Source organism: Mastigoproctus giganteus, chromosome 3 (genome assembly GCF_048544385.1).
Source record: "Mastigoproctus giganteus isolate SK-2022 chromosome 3, ASM4854438v1, whole genome shotgun sequence".
NCBI lineage: Eukaryota > Metazoa > Arthropoda > Arachnida > Uropygi > Thelyphonidae > Mastigoproctus > Mastigoproctus giganteus.
In genome coordinates, this window is record NC_143577.1 from 142,284,964 (window position 1) to 142,301,786 (window position 16,823).

The following is a 16,823-nucleotide window of genomic DNA, read 5'->3' on the forward strand; positions in this document are numbered from 1 at the left end:
ATTTCTCTTAGGTTTTTATTCAGTGTTTGGTATATTATTTTTAATATTTTAAAGGAGAAAAAATTGATACAGCTGTCTATATAGGAAATAAATTTAAAAAAAAAAAAAAAAAAAATTGTGTGTTAACCATCATATAGCTATTGCATAACTGCATTTTAATTAAAATATACTAATTAACATAAAAAAAAATCTACTTTAATCATGTTATTCTTTTATTTTATGAGCAAACATGAAATAAAGGAAAAAATAAAAATCAGAGAAACTGCCACACTGGAAGATATCAAAAGGGTTAAATATTTCTTTTTTAGGTTTTCATTTCAGAAATAATGTTCTAACGTCTCGTCTTCATTTTATATGGTCCAAAAAAGCCTCCTGAGTAGTGTTTCTTTAGATGAATCAAGCAGTAATTAAGTTCTGTTGCTTGTGTCATTAACCACAGCAATAAAAGTTTATCAAAGTCTTGTTTTTATTGAGCACTAATAATTTTTTACTCTGTACAGTGATATGATTTAATTCTGTGCCCAAATACAAAAATGCTAGCTCCATGATGGATCATAACCTTTCCAATCTGCAGGAGGTGCCAAATACACACGTCTTCCCTTGTACATAAAATTAACCACACCTCGATATCCTGTGCGAGGAACGCCTGACTAATATAAATAAAGAAAACAGAAGTAGAATTTAAAATGTAATAAAGTAAAATATTTCAAATATGAATAAATAAGTAAATTTAACTTATATTTATTCAGTTAAAATTCAGCTCTTTTCCCCCTTCAGTTTCTAATTTATATTTCAAGCTAGTAACAAAATGAATTCAATTTAAGTAGTAGTTCATTAATAATAAATTGGTCATCTAGAGCAGGGACAAACGTATGATGACTAAGAAATTTTCATGGTGAAAGAAATGCAAAAGCAATGGGATTTAAAGGTCTAAATTCATAATAGTTAGTCTGCGGATATGCCTTGTTTCAGTTTTGTATTATTCAACAATTAAAATATCATGGACATAATGAATGAAGAGTAAGAAACCTATGGAAAGTGATTTAACACCTGTGGTTTGACTATAGCTAGATAAATTTCTGTTTAGGAGTTCTAATCTGAATATGTTCATAAATACTTGGAGGATAAGGATGGGTATTATGAGCTTGGTTTGAATTAATATCAATCCAAGTGCTGACACTGCAATACGTAGACTAGTTTCAAAGCAGCAGCAGCAACCTTAAGAAGTTCATGCTAAGCTGCAAATCCCATATATATCTCAGGGGAGGTGAAATTTTACAAAATTAAATTTGTCCATTCTGGCAGGAATAGAGAGATTTAAATTTTTTACACTTGGAATTATTTGACTATAAAGTGAGAGTTGGTATGGCCTCATGATTAATTAGCACTAATTTTGCATTAAATAAGCATTAATGGCAGTGCCCCAGTATAACAGCACACTGCTCCACTAGATAAATTGTGCTGATTTAATGGGTGATGCATTTTGCTTGGTGCTGACATTTGATGCTGACTCTGCCACGATTGCAATGTTCTTGCAATGTTCAGAAGGTAAAATAACATTAAAGAATTTATTTTTTAGTATTAGTATAAGCAAATGATGCAAGAAGGCATAACATCAGCCAAAAAAAAAAAAAAAAAAAAATATATATATATATATATATATATACACACACACACACATATATAAAATAGTACTTCTCACAACATCTGTCCATCCCCTCTGTATAGTTCTTCCTTGAATTTATTCAGACTTCCACAATCAGAAGATATCTGTTCCAACAATTAACTATCCACTGGCTGATGACAAACTGCCACACATTTATCTTGAACCATCCTTCATCCGCAAATTAAATTTATGATCCCTTGACTGTAATCTGAGAAAAAGATAGAATGCTATCAGTGCAGAGTTTACTCAATCCAGTCAATGCCTTAAACACATCAATCAGATCACCTCACAGGTGGACACTGTAAGAAAAGAACAAAAAGCCTTTCTTGGTAAGAAAGGCTTTTGTTCCCCTCAATCATGTTGCTCTTCTCTGAATCTGTTCAAATAAATCCACATCCTAAAAAAAAACAGGCTTTCAGACAGATGAAGTACTGAAGATGTGGCCTGACCATTGACTTATACAACACAACAGGATAATCACCTCCTTATCCCTGATAATAAACTTCCTGTATATTATTGAACTATACTAGCAGTCCATCTGCACTCTTCAGAGAACTCCTTATTGGACAGCACAATTATCTCCAGGTCTTTTCTGTTCTCCACTACTCTCAGTTTGGTATCACACACTTGGTAGTTATTCTGGGATTACTGCTACCCATGTGCATTATTTTGCATTTATTAATGCCAAACTTCAATAGCCATATCTCATCCCATCTGGCTAACTTTTCTACATCTTGTTGCAGTATAACACTTTGATTAGTTATTAATCATCCTGCTAACCTTTGTGTTATCTGCTAACTTAAACATTTAACCTGATATGCCTTGATCAATAGGATGGCTCAATTACCAACACATGAGTTAGTGCAGTCACCTAATTTTAGTGCTCTTTGTTTTTAGGTATTTCTACAAAGTTTATCTCTATAGTTTTACTTACAATTTAGTATGGCTGGTTTCATCCTTGTGAGAAGAGGATACATTACTCAAAAACTGGATTTACACAGGTAATTTATTTGTATTTTAAGACAAAAATAGCACATTCTATGAACAGGGCACATTAATTACCGACAGCAAAAAATTTCAAGCTATATTGCTCTTAGGATTCCCCAAGTGAAAATGCTGTCTGCCGATCAGCATTTTCACTAAGAAACAAAATGAGCCTTTTGAATAGTCTCCAATGCTGCTGGCATTCATGGTCAAACAATCTATCATTCTACAGTTGGTGCAGTGGTCTTTTAATCATCAAGAACAGTCTAAATTCTAGAAAGTTTAAAAGTGCACTAAAGATTGCAAAGGAATTTCACATTACTTCTGTGATTCATTCTTCATGACCAATAAGATTTAGTTGGTTGTAGGTGACCCAAGGATATTTCACTTCAAAAAAATCATGAAACGTTCCCAAGTTCAAAGAGACAGCTGAGGTTGAGGGGTAGGATTGAAAAGTTGAAGGAGTTCTGTGGAGAGAGGGCGCTGAATCTCTTTAAAAGTTACAGCTGACAGTTACAGGCTCCGCAAAAACGATAAGTGTTTGCCTTTTATTTACATGATTGTTATTTTATATTGTACTTAATACGTAGTCATATAGTTATAGTTACGCTGGTTATTTTTTATTTTTAATTTAGATAAAGAGTTTTTGTGGATTTTACTTACGATAGGTAAAACCGTTATTTCGTTCCATTTTGTAGCCATTGTTTTTGGATATAGTGGTAGGGAATTCAAATTTTTTAATTGAGGTAGCTAGGTAGCTCTAACGCATAATTATATAGTAATACGCTTCACTGTTTCTATTTAATAGTTTCTATTCAAATACTATTGATATTTAATTTATTGATTTTATTAATTTAAACTACCATGCCCCAGACTAGAGCAGCAAAGCAACGGGTACAAAGTGGCAGGAGTGCTGTGAATCGGGGGAGAACTGAGGGGGGCAATTCTCCAACGCATCACAGCCTAAAAAAATGTGTAGCTTGTGAAATGTTTGCCGAACTCTCTGGAACGGAACATGATATTGCCATGGGGGATGTCTTTGTGTGTGCGCGATGTAAGGAGTGTAAGGAAATCAGGCGACAACTCAGCGTTGTTATGGGCCTATATGAGAGTTTGAAGGACAGGGTGGATGCCCTCGAAAGATCTAAATTGAGGGGCCCATCAGGCTCTCAGCTGCCCAATTCAACACCAGAGCTCACTCCTGGGCATCAGGCAACACAGCAGCAATCTCCAAAGCAGAATGCGCTGGTCCCAAAGGAACTAGTTATTGTTGGTGACTCTATTGTCAGGGAGACGGGGAATATATTTTGTAAAAAGGATAGGTGGAACAGGACCAGGGTATGTCTGCCAGGGGCAAAGGTTGATGACGTTGTAGAGCGGATATCATCTTTCAAGGGCACAAAAGGTGATATAGTTGTACACGTTGGCACTAATGATATTAAGAGTAGGAGACCGGCGGAATTACTCAACAAGTACAGGTCACTGTTGAAAAAAAGCCGTGAAATAGGGTTGAATTTGAAAGTGTCTGCAATTCTGCCCAGACACGATAGGAGGGAGTACATGATGAGAGCCTTGTCGATCAATTCGGCCCTGGAAAGATTGTGCAAGGCTCAAGGGGTAGAATTTTTTTCAGCCTGGACTGTACTTGTTAACAGGAGAGATTGCTTCTACAGGGATGGGATACACTTAAATAGAAAGGGTGCAAGAATATTTGCTGATGCTATCGAGGCAGTGTTAAGTGGGTCGGAAAAGTGCTAGTTTGGGGGGATACAAAGACTAATAGTTTAACAGTAACCGCAGGCAGAGGTGAAGGTGAAGGTGATTCTTGCACAACTTCTATTAGAATAAGAAGCGACCTGGAGCGAGGGGTGTTGGGGGTTTCAGGGACGAATGGCAGTCATCATGGAATAGTTGGGTATATGGGATGTGTTAGGGTAACAAGGAATAGGCATAGGAACATATATGCTTGCATGTATACCAATGCTAGAAGTATAGTAAATAAATTTGATGAATTTGAAGTGTTGGTCAAGACATCAAAGGCGGATATTGTTGGGATAGCAGAGACGTGGTGTCACAAAGATATAAGGAATGCAGAACTGGAATTTGGGGAGTACAATGTGTACAGAAAGGATAGACAGGACAGAAAGGGAGGGGGTGTTATGCTGTTAATTAAGAAAAACATAAAATCAAAGGAAGTGCACCCAGTTAATATAGACGAACAGTGCTCTGTTGAGTCAGTTTGGTGTGAGATAAGCACTGCGAAAGGAAAAATAAGAGTAGGAGTGTGTTATAGGCCTAATGACTTGAATGAGTACAATGAACAATTGTACAGAGAAATAGAGTGGGCCAGTAAATCAGAATGTCTTATAATGGGGGATTTTAACTTCCCAGATATTGACTGGAACTTGTGGGTTGGTCACTCACACGCTAGTCAGACTTTTGTGGAGTTATTGGATGATTGTTTTCTGCAGCAGCATGTTCGAGAGGCAACCAGAGAAAGTAACATTCTTGATCTGGTTATCAGCAGTGATCATTCGTGTATTAAGAATTTGCAGATAAAGGAACCACTAGGTAGCAGTGATCACAGTGTGCTGAAGTGGGATTTACTCAAAGAGGTAACTACCGTCAGGGGTAAAGGAAAGGGTTTTTGCTTCCGTAAAGGGGAGTACAGTGGTCTCAGACAGTTTTTAAATTCTGTACAGTGGGATCAACTGACGATGTTACAAACAGTAAATTCTAAGTGGGAAGCATTCAAAGAATTAATCGTGGAAGCTACTAGACTTTATATACCGATTAAGAAATATCGTTCAAGGTTTAGGCCTAAATGGTTATCAAATGAACTAATGAGACTCGTGACAGAGAAGAAAAATGCATGGGATGCATATAAATTATCAGGTGACGCAGAAGCCTGTGGCAGATATAAGCTAGTCTGTAATCAGGTCACAAAGGAGGTTCGGCAGGCAAAGGCGGATTACGAGAAATCTTTGGCAAAAGATGCTAAGAAAAACAGCAAGGATTTCTTTACTTATATAAACTCTAAAAGGAAGGAGATGAATCTGATTGGTCCACTTGACATTGATGGTTCGACTGTTGATGATCCTGCTCAGATAGCAAACAAACTGAATGAGTATTTTGCATCTACATTCACACGTGAGGAATTATTACAATTTGAAAATGGAAGAAGGTTATCAAATTGTAGCAGTGTGCTTAATGATTTTGTAATAACTGAGAGCAAAGTGGAGGAGAAATTGTTGAAGTTAAACATAAGAAAGGCACCTGGGGTGGATGGGATCTATCCAGTTATTTTAAAGGAGGCGGCAAAGCAACTAAGCAAACCCTTAGCCATAATTATGAGAGCATCCTTGGACTCAGGGGAGGTTCCCACAGACTGGAGATGTGCAAATGTGTCCCCAATTCACAAAGGTGGATCGAAGGGTGACACGAGTAATTACAGACCAGTTAGTTTAACTTCTGTTCCGGGTAAAATAATGGAGTCACTGGTTAAAGATGCATTGCAGGACCATCTAGACAAGACTGCAGCAATAATTCAAACACAGCATGGGTTTGTTAAGGGAAAGTCTTGTCTGACAAATTTGATTGGTTATTATGATGTGGTCACAAAGGAACTGGATGCAAAAAATAATTTTGATATCATATACTTGGATTTCAGGAAAGCTTTTGACACTGTTGCGCATGGAAGACTACTGTACAAATTGGAGCAGAATGGTATTAAGGGTAAGTTGCTACAATGGATAAAAGGATGGTTAAGTGGGAGAAGACAGAGGGTGGTAATCAATGGGTGCTGCTCTTCGTGGACTAATGTTATTAGTGGAGTCCCACAGGGTTCGGTGTTGGGTCCACTGTTGTTTTGTGTATTTATCAATGATATTGATGAAGGTATATCAGGCTTAATGTCGAAGTTTGCAGATGACACAAAGGTTGCCAGGGTTGTTAATGACAGTAATGGCAGTGTGCTACTGCAACAGGATCTAGATAATTTGGGCAGATGGGCTAAGAAGTGGCAACTGAAGTTCAACCTTGACAAATGCAAAGTACTGCATATGGGTAGAAGTAACCCCAGAGAAACGTACCAACTGTGTGGTACTACACTTAAGGTGGTAGAAAATGAAAAAGACCTGGGAGTAATTGTGCAGTCAGATATGAAGTTTTCTGAGCAGTGCAGACAGGCTGCTAGGGCGGGTCATGGGGTTTTGTCAATGATATATAGGAATTTTGCTAGCAGGGAAAAGGAGGTGATTGTCCCTCTGTATAAGGCAATGGTCAGGCCACGCCTTGAGTACTGCGTACAGGTCTGGAGGCCTCATTTTAGGAAGGATGTAGATTTGCTTGAGCGTGTACAGAGAAGAGCAACACGATTGGTGAGGGGAATGAAGGGATTCTCTTACCAAGAGAGGCTTAAGTTCTGCAAATTGCAGTGGCTGGAGACTAGGCACCTGCGCGGTGATCTGATTGAGGTCTATAAGGCCTTGAATGGGTTGAGCACGCTGAATTCTGATGGGATCCTTCCACTTGTTCAGATTACCAACCTACGGGGACATAAGTTCAAATTAAGAAAGGACAGATGTAGAATAGATGTGCGGAAATTTGCCTTTAGCCAGCGGGTGGTTAATTGCTGGAACAAACTTCCATCTGTCGTTGTGGAAGTTGATAGGTTAAATAAATTTAAGGAGGAACTGGACAGGCATTTGGAGGGAATGGTGTGATTTTTTTTTTTTTTTTTTTTGGCTGATGCTGCATAAGCTCCTACACTTGCTTTCTTGCATCATGTGCCACTACTACTACTACTACTACCACATGGCTACTACAACTGAAGGGTAAGATCATCCAGGCCAGTCAACTGGAAGTTCTTCCTGCACAACTGTACTAGTGACCAGTCAGGAGGGAAAAGAATAAGCCAAGGCATGAAGTGGAGCATTGAAATGAATGAGGGGGTATCAAAAAGAAAGTACCCTTACTTAGAAATAATAGCCCTAGGAAGGTGAAACTTCACAGGAACTTTAATCTTTTTCGATGTACTTTCCATGTATAGTAACACATTTCTCCCATCTATGGATCAGTTGTTTAATGCCTTGATCATAGAAGGCTGCACTTTTTTCCAGAAACCGTGATTCCACTTCACCGATGACTTCCTGAGACAAATCAAAGTGGCGTCCATGCATGTCTTTAGTCTCTGGATCATACTGACACACCCAGCATTTGTCATTTGTCACCATCCAATAAAAAAAAAAGTTCTCAAAATCCACATTACACAAATCCAACAGTTGGCGAGAACATTGCATTCGACATTGCTTCTGCAAAGGCATCAACAATTTTGGAATACATTGTGTGGAGGCCTTAGATGTGCAGACAGTCACGTAAAATTCTCCGGGCAAACCCATAACTAATTCCCACTACATTTGTGATGAAATGAATTATCACACGTGTCACTCAGCACCAGCTGCTCAACCTTTGCAACCGTCTCACTGTCTGGGGATGACGATGGCCTTCCTTCTCTTTGCTTGTCAAAGACACTTATGGTAAGTGTCTTTGGCCATACTGGAACTCCTGTTTCCACTTTTTTTTACAGTGTCATAGGATGGACAATTCTACCCATACACAGCTTTCATTTCTTCATCAATTTCCTGAGCTTTCTTGCCCTGCAAATGCAGGAACTTGATCACTGCTTGATACTCCATTTCGTCAACCACAGTGTCCTTCCTCAGATTTCAGGCTCCATCTCTGGTGTACGATCACCTACGGGAATGAAATTTCAAGTGTTAGTTACTGAATATGTAGACAACTTATTAAAAACGGAATCTTTCTACTGATGTTTTATCTAGGTCAGGGTACAAACGTTTTGATTCCCTCTCGCACCGTACGTCCATCATGCGAGCACACTATGAAGTAGTAGTAGTAATGCAGGCATGTGATACAAGAAAGCAAGCATATGAGCTTATGTAGCATCAGCCAAAAAAAAAAAAAAACCCCAATTTCACACATCCATTCCCTTTAAAAGTTTGTCCAGTTCCTCCTTGAATTTATTTAAGCTATCAAACTCCCACAATGGCAGATGGAAGTTTGTTCCAGCAAGCTTCCACTATTAATTCCTTGAATGTTTCCAACCACCTGCTGGCTAAAGGCAAGTTTTTGCACATCTATTAAGTAACGAAGCTAGACACAGACACGACAATGTACAGGATAAAATGACACACTAAGTAGTTGGAATGATTCCTGATTGTTCAAGTCATTGAACAGCGAAGAGCAGACCACAGATGGAGCATCGATAGCTCCTGCAATCTGGTAAAAAAATCAAGCAGGTTGTGAGTGACCAACTATAAACAACAATGAACACAATGGAACCAAAACTGTGAGAAACAACAAGTACAAGAATTACAACCTAGAGCAACTGAAGTGGAAACAGGCAATATCCACAATGGAAGAAGAGCAGAAGAAAGCCATAGCAGAATTTGAGGGAATGAACCTCACCAAGACCCGCACCATACTTAAGCAGAGATCCAACAGAATCCCATGACAAATCGCAGACCATCTCAATAAGAGAATAATACCAGATTATCTCAACAAAAATAAAGTAACCATCTGCCCGATAAAGAAGGCTACAGCAGAAGATAGAGAGATAAGTGCATAGTTAGGCCAACTGAACCAATACCAATGGGGTAAGAAAAGCAAGAAGATGACTGAAAAGTAAAGACCACCCTCAAGAAAGAGAACATCCACAGCAAACACGAGGCCTATAAACAAAGGATCGAAGAATATCTTGACACTCAAGCAGAAACTCCTGGCACTCAGCAATATACTACCCAATAACAGGGAGAGAGAGAGTGCCCAGAGGAAAACAGACCAGACCAGACCTTTGATGAAAACCAGAGTCGTACACAGGAAAATTTGGACAAAAGGAGAAGGAAGGCAATGGACAAACCAAACCAAAAGGCACTCAAGAAGATCTGGGGAAACCTGTGGAGCAGTGAAGTTAGTAAATAATGGCTGTGTACCCTGGCCAGATCTAGAAAAGAAGAAAACCAAGATGTACACAAGAGGACAGAATGGGGAATTCAGGAGAAAGAGGGATTGCAGTTGATCAGGAAGTCCCACAACTGGAGAATCCTGGGAATAGAGAACATCCACAACTACTGATAAAAAAAGTTAAGCTGCACATAGCGGAGCAGTTCACCCAGATAATAATGAACCTAGCACAATTCCAGAGTCTCTAAACTCAGGGAATTGCCCTATCTGAAGGCCAAAGTCAGACACCACAAGCCCAGAAAAGTACAGACCAATCACCTGTCTCCTAACAATGTATAAGATCCGGACTAGCTGCAGAAGAAGATATTAGACCACTTGGAGAGCCAGAACATCATGGCTGAGCAGCAGAAGAGATATAAGTAGATGAGTAGAGGTTGCAAGCAACAATTGACCACTGATGCTGAAATTATGGAGCAGGCCTACAACAAGCACCGCAACCTGAGTGTGACATACACTGACTACTGCAATGCCCTTGATTCATGCCGCATAGCTGACTGATAGAGACACTGAAGATCTACAAAGTCAATCTGACACTGATGCTCTTCCTAGAAGCAACCGTGGCAAAATGGAGAACTACTATCAAGGTTCAGAGCATCATGACCAGACCAATACCAATCAGAAGAGGAATCTTCCAGGGAGATGCCCAGAGCCCATTACGGTTCTGTCTAGCATTCAATCCACTGTCCACCATGCTCAGTAACAGCAAGTTAGTGTCTGCAATTCTGTCCAGAAATGATAGAAGGGAGTATATGATGAGAGCCTTGTCGATCAATTCGGCCCTGGAGAGATTACACAAGGCTCAAGGGGTAGAATTATTTTCAGCCTGGTCTGTGCTTGTTGACAGGAGAGACTGCTTCAACAGGGATGTGGTACACTTAAATAGAAAAGTTGCAAGAATATTTGCTGATGCCATCAAGACATGTTAGGTGGATCGGAAAACTGCTAGCCTAGTGGGATACACAGACTAAAAGTTTAACAGTGCCTGCAGGCAGAGGCAAAAGTGATTCTTGCACTGCTTCTATTAGAATAAGCAACAGCCTGGAAAGCAAGGTAATGGACTACTGTGAGTCATAGTGGAACAATTTTCACGACTGCTGGGAGTCATAGTGGAACAAGTAAATACATGGGCTGTTAGGGTAACTAAGAGTAGGAACAGATGCATGTTTACTTGCATGTACACCAATACTAGCAGTATAGTTAATAAATCTGATGAGCTTGAAGTGCTAGTCAAGACATCAAAGGCAGATATTGTTGGCATATCAGAAACGTGGTGTCACACAGATATAAGCAGTGCAGAATTACAATTTGGGGAGTACGATGTGTACAAGTAGGATAGACAGAACAGGAAGGGAGGAGGGGTTATGCTATTAGTTAAGAAACACAAAATCTAAGGAAGTGCATCCAATTGATGTGGGTGGACAATGCAATGTTCAGTCTGTTTGGTGTCACATAAGCACTGGGAAAGGAAAAATGAGAGTAGGAGTGTGCTATAGACCTAATGACTCTGATGAGTATAATAAGAAACCTTACAGGGAAATAGAGTGGGCCAGTAAAACAGAGAGTCTTATAATGGGGGATTTTAATTTCCCAGATATTGACTGGAATTTGGGGGCTGGTCACTCACACATTAGCAAGGCTTTTGTGGATTTATTGGATGATTGTTTTCTACATCAGTATGTTCGGGAGGCAACTAGAGGGAGTAATACTCTTGATTTGATTATCAGTAGTGATTCTTCACGCATTAAGAATCTGCAGATAAATGAACCACTAGGTGGCAGTGATCACAGTGTTCTGAAGTGGGAGTTACTCAAAGAGGTAACTACCATTAGTGGTAAAGGGAAGGGGGTATTGCTTTCGTAAAGGCGACTACGATGGACTGAGACAGTATTTAAATTCTATACAGTGGGATCAACTGATGATGTTACCAACAGCAAATTCAAAATGGGAAGCATTCAAAGAACTTATCTTGCAAGCTACTAGGCTTTACATACCAACTAAGAAATATTGTTCAAGGTTTAGGCTTAAATGGATGTCAGATGAACTAATGATGCATATGGCAGAGAAGAAAAATGCATGGGACACATACAAATTAACACGTGACACAGAAGCCTATGATAGATACAAGTTGATCTGTAACCAAGTTACAAAGGAGGTTAGGCAGGCGAAGGCAGATTACGAGAGATCCTTGGCAAGGGATGCGAAGAAAAACAGCAAAGAGTTCTTTACTTATGTAAACTCTAGAAGGAAGGGGATGAATCAGATTGGTCCACTTGATATCGATGTGTCAACTGTTGATGACCCTGCTCAGGTAGCTAACAAACTAAATGAATATTTTGCATCGACATTCACACATGAGGAGTTATTCAGCGAGGGGAATGCCAGAGTTGTATTCAACTCTAGCAGTAAGCTAGAGAATCTTGTAATAACTGAGAGTAAAGTGGAGGAGACATTGTTGAATATAAAAACAAGAAAGGCACCTGGGGTGGATGGGATATATCCAGTTATATTAAAGGAGGCAGCAAAGGAAGTAAGCAAAACCTTAGCCATAATTATGAGAGCTTCCTTGGACTCAGGGGAGGTACCCATGGACTGGAGATGTGCAAATGTGACCCCAATTCACAAGGAAGGATCAAAGGCTGACACAGGTAATTATAGACCTGTGAGTTTAACTTCTGTTCCCGGAAAATTAATGGAGGTACTGGTTAAAGAAGCACTGCAGGATCATCTAGACAAGACTTCAGTTATAGCTCGGACACAGCATGGTTTTGTTAAGGGGAAGTCTTGCCTGACCAATTTGATTGGATACTATGATGCAGTCACAAAAGAACTGGATGCAGGGAATAACTTTGATATTATATACTTGAATCTTAGAAAGGCTTTTGATTCTGTTGCACATGGAAGACTGCTGCACAAATTGGAGCAGTGTGGCATTAGAGGCAAATTGTTGCTATGGATAAAGGGGTGGTTGAGAGGGAGAAGACAGAGAGTGGTAATCAATGGACACTGCTCATCGTGGACTAATGTTATTAGTGGAGTCCCTCAGGGTTCAGTATTGGGTCCTTTATTGTTCTCTGTATTTATAAATGATATTGATGATGGTATATCAAGCTTAATGTCCAAGTTTGCAGACGATACGAAGGTTGGCAGGGTTGTCAAGGACACTACTGACACTATGCTGCTGCAACAGGATCTGGAAAGGTTGAGCAGATGGGCTGAGAGGTGGCAAATGAAGTTTAACATTGACAAATGTAAAGTACTACATATGGGAAACAGCAACCCCAGAGCAACGTATCAACTCTGTGGTACTACACTGACACAGTGGTAGAGAATGAAAGGGACCTGGGGGTGGTTGTGCAGGCAGACATGAAGTTCTCTGAGCAGTGCAGACGGGCTGCAAGAGTAGCTCATGGTGTATTGTCAATGATATATAGGAATTTTTCTAGCAGGGATAAGGAGGTGATTATTCCCTTGTATAAGGCAATGGTCAGGCCACACCTAGAGTACTGTATACAGGCCTGGAGGCCTCATTTCAAGAAGGATGTAGAGCTGGTGGAACGAGTACAGAGAAGAGCAACAAGATTAGTGAATGGAACAAAGGGGGTGCTCTTACGAAGAAAGGCTTAAGTTTTGCGAATTACAGTGTCTAGAGACTAGGCACCAGCGAGTTGATCTGATAGGTGTACAAAGCCTTGAATGGTTTGAGCATGCTCAATGCTGATGGGATTCTTCCTCTTGCACAGAATAATCACCTGAGAGGGCATAAGTTTAAATTGAGGAAAGAGATGTAGGATAGATGTGCGGAAATTTGCCTTTAGCCAGCGGGTGTTGGTAGGTGGAACAGACTTCTAATCCCTTGTCGTGGAAGTTGATAGCCTAAATAAGTTTAAGGCTCAGCTGGACAGGTATTTTGAACGAACAGAGGGGTGAAGTGCAAGTGGTTATTTTTTATTTATTTATTTTACTTTATTTTTTTTTTGGCTGATGCTGCATAAGCTTGCTTTCTTGCATCAAATGCCTCTACTAATGCTAATGTTATTAGTGGAGTCCCTCAGGGTTCAGTGTTGGGTCCATTATTGTTTTCTGTATTTATAAAGAATATTGATGATGGTATATCCAGCTTAATGTCCAAGTTTGCAGATGATACAAAGGTTGGCAGGGTTGTTAAGGACACTACTGGCACTATGCTGCTGCAACAGGATCTGGAAAGGTTGAGCAGATGGGCTGAGAGGTGGCAAATGAAGTTTAACATTGACAAATGTAAAGTACTACATATGGGAAATAGCAACCCCAGAGCAATGTATCAACTCTATGGTACTACACTGACAGTGGTAGAGAATGAAAAGGATCTGGGGGTAATTGTGCAGGCAGATATGAAGTTCTCTGAGCAGTGCAGATGGGCTGCAAGAGTAGCTCATGGTGTCTAATCAATGATATACAGGAATTTTTCTAGCAGGGATAAGGAGGTGATATTCCCTTGTATAAGGCAATGGTCAAGCCACACTTTGAGTACTGTATACGGGTCTGGAGGCTTCATTTCAAGAAGGATGTAGAGCTGCTGGAACGAGTACAGAGAAGGGCAACAAGATTAGTGAATGGAACAAAGGGTTGCTCTTACAAAGAAAGGCTTAAGTTTTGCAAATTACAGTGTCTGGAGACTTGTCACAGGTGAGGTGTTCTGATTGAGGGGTATAAAGCCTTGAATGGTTTGAGCATGCTGAATGCTGATGGGATTCTTCCTCTTGCTCAGAATAATCACCTGAGAGGGCATAAATTCAAATTGAGGAAAGACAGTTGTAGGATAGAATGATGGAAGGTTGCCTTTGGCCAGAAGGTGGTTGGTTGCTGGAAAAAACTTCCATCTGTCATTGTAGAAGTTGATAGCTTAAATAGATTTAAGGCAGAACAGGACAAACATTTGGAGCAGGTGGATGAGTGAAATGAGAAGGGGGGTGTTTTTTTTTTTTTTTTTTTTTGGGTGATGTTATATAAGCTTGCTTTCTTGCATCATGTGCCCTTGCTAATGCTAAAAAAGGCACCTGGAGTGGATGGAATTTATTCATTTATGTTGAAAGAGGCAGCGAGGGAAGTTAGCAAGTCCTTAACCATAATTATGAGAGTATACTTAGATTCAGGGGAGGTCCCCATGAACTGGAGATGTGCACAGTTATCTCCAATTCACAAAGGGTGACAAATAATTATAGACCTGTTAGTTTAACTTCTGTTCCCTGAAAAATAATGGAGTCACTGGTTAAAGAAGTGATGCAGGATCACCTAGACAAGACTGCAGCAATAGTTCAGTTACAGCATGGGTTTGTTAAGACCAATCTGATTGGATACTATGATGTGGTCACAAAGGAATTTTATGCACAAAATAATTTTGATTCATATACAGTAAGAACCCCATATCGGCGGGGGATATGTTCCAAGACATACTGTTGATTGCTAAAACTGCAGATATAAGCGAACACCTGCTGACACCATGTATAATGTGATTTTCTTGTACGTACGTACATACATACGTATAATAAAGTTTAATTGATAAATGAAACTTTATTATACATAGACATTACCAACATTAAATACGGTAATAATAAAGTACAGCAGACTTCTCGATTTACCGGGACACTTCAACATTCCAAAAAAAAAAAAAAAAAACCACCAGAAATCATAAAATTCAAGTGATAACTAGAACAGATATTTTGCAAGTCGTAAATAAGCGACATCAATAGGCATTATAAGTCGTTATTGGGAGATTAGTGTACCTATTATCTTGCAACCCCCGCTGGCTTCACACCTACTGCTCAAAAAAAAAAAAAAAGAGACCAAATGTTTAGTTTGATTTTGTGTGTCGCATCAATTGTTCTGTTCCATCGCACTGCAAAAGGACAAATATTGTTTCTTTATTTATGTCAGAATGTCGGAATTTTTTTTTTTATAGTACCTATTTTTTTTATTTAATTTAATTTATTTTTTTTTATAAATCTCAAAAAATGATGGACAAACGGAAGAGTTGTGCTTTCAAATTAAACAAAAACTTGAAATTATTCAAAAGTTTGAAAACGGTGCATCCATTAAATCTCTAAAGAACCATTATAATGTTGGTGTCCAAACCATACGTGACGTAAAAAAATAAAGGGAAGCATCGTATTTTGGCCATGTGAGTAGTACTTGTTAAATTTTATTTTATTTTATTTTTTCGTGGTTAACTGAACCAGCAGATACGGGGGCACAACTGTACTTGGATTTCAGGAAAGCTTTTGATCCTGTTGCACATGGAAGACTGCTTTATAAATTGGAGCAGTGTGGCATTACGCTTATTGCAAAGGATAAAGGGATGGTTGAGTAGGAGATGGCAGAGAGTGGTAATAAATGGACACTGCTGTACGTGGACTAATGTTATTAGTGGAGTTCTTTAAGGTTCGGTGCTGGGCACATTGTTGTTTTGTGTATTTATCAATGATATCGATGAAGGTATTATCGTGCAAGTTTGCAGACGATACGAAGGTTGGGAGGGTTGTTAATGACAGTAAAGAGAGTATGCTACTGCAGTGGGATCTAGAAAAGTTAGGCAGATGGGCTGAGAAGTGGCAATTAAAGTTTTACATTGACAAATGCAAAGTACTGCATATGGTATCAGTAACTGAAGAGAAATGTACCAACTGTGTGGTACTACACTTAGTACCACACAGTTGGTACATTTCATTCTCCACCTCCCTACTGTGTAAGGAGGTGGAGAATGAAAAAGACCTGAGGGTAATTGTGCAGTCAGAGCACTTCATGGAGTTTTGTCAACGATATATAGGAATTTTGCTAGCAGAGACAAGGTGGTGATTATCACCCTGTATAAGGCAATGTTCAGGCCACACCTTGAGTACTGCATACAGATCTGGAGGCCTCATTTCAGGAAGGATGTAGAGTTGCTAGAACGAGTACAGAGAAGGGCAACAAGATTGGTGAAAGGAAAAATGAGGTGCTCTTAACAAGAAAGGTTTAAGTTCTGCAAGTACAGAATCTGGAGACTAGGCACCTACGAGGTGATTTGACTGAGATGTATAAAAGGCCTTGAATGGTTTGAGCAGGCTCAATGCTGATGGGATACTTCCGCTTCAATATTTGAATCTATGCTTCCTTC

General features: G+C 39.5%; 1 protein-coding gene across 1 annotated transcript in view; it reads right to left on the minus strand.

Annotated features, from left to right (window-relative positions):
* Positions 1 to 224: 224 nt before the first annotated feature.
* The window catches only part of Mgat1 (alpha-1,3-mannosyl-glycoprotein 2-beta-N-acetylglucosaminyltransferase), a 305,503-nt gene continuing 288,904 nt past the window's right edge, over positions 225 to 16,823 (minus strand). The window contains exon 12 of the mRNA XM_090370685.1: positions 225 to 650. Coding sequence (XP_090226811.1) covers positions 537 to 650 — 114 coding nt within the window. The 3' untranslated portion in view covers positions 225 to 536. The remainder of the gene's footprint in view (positions 651 to 16,823) is intronic.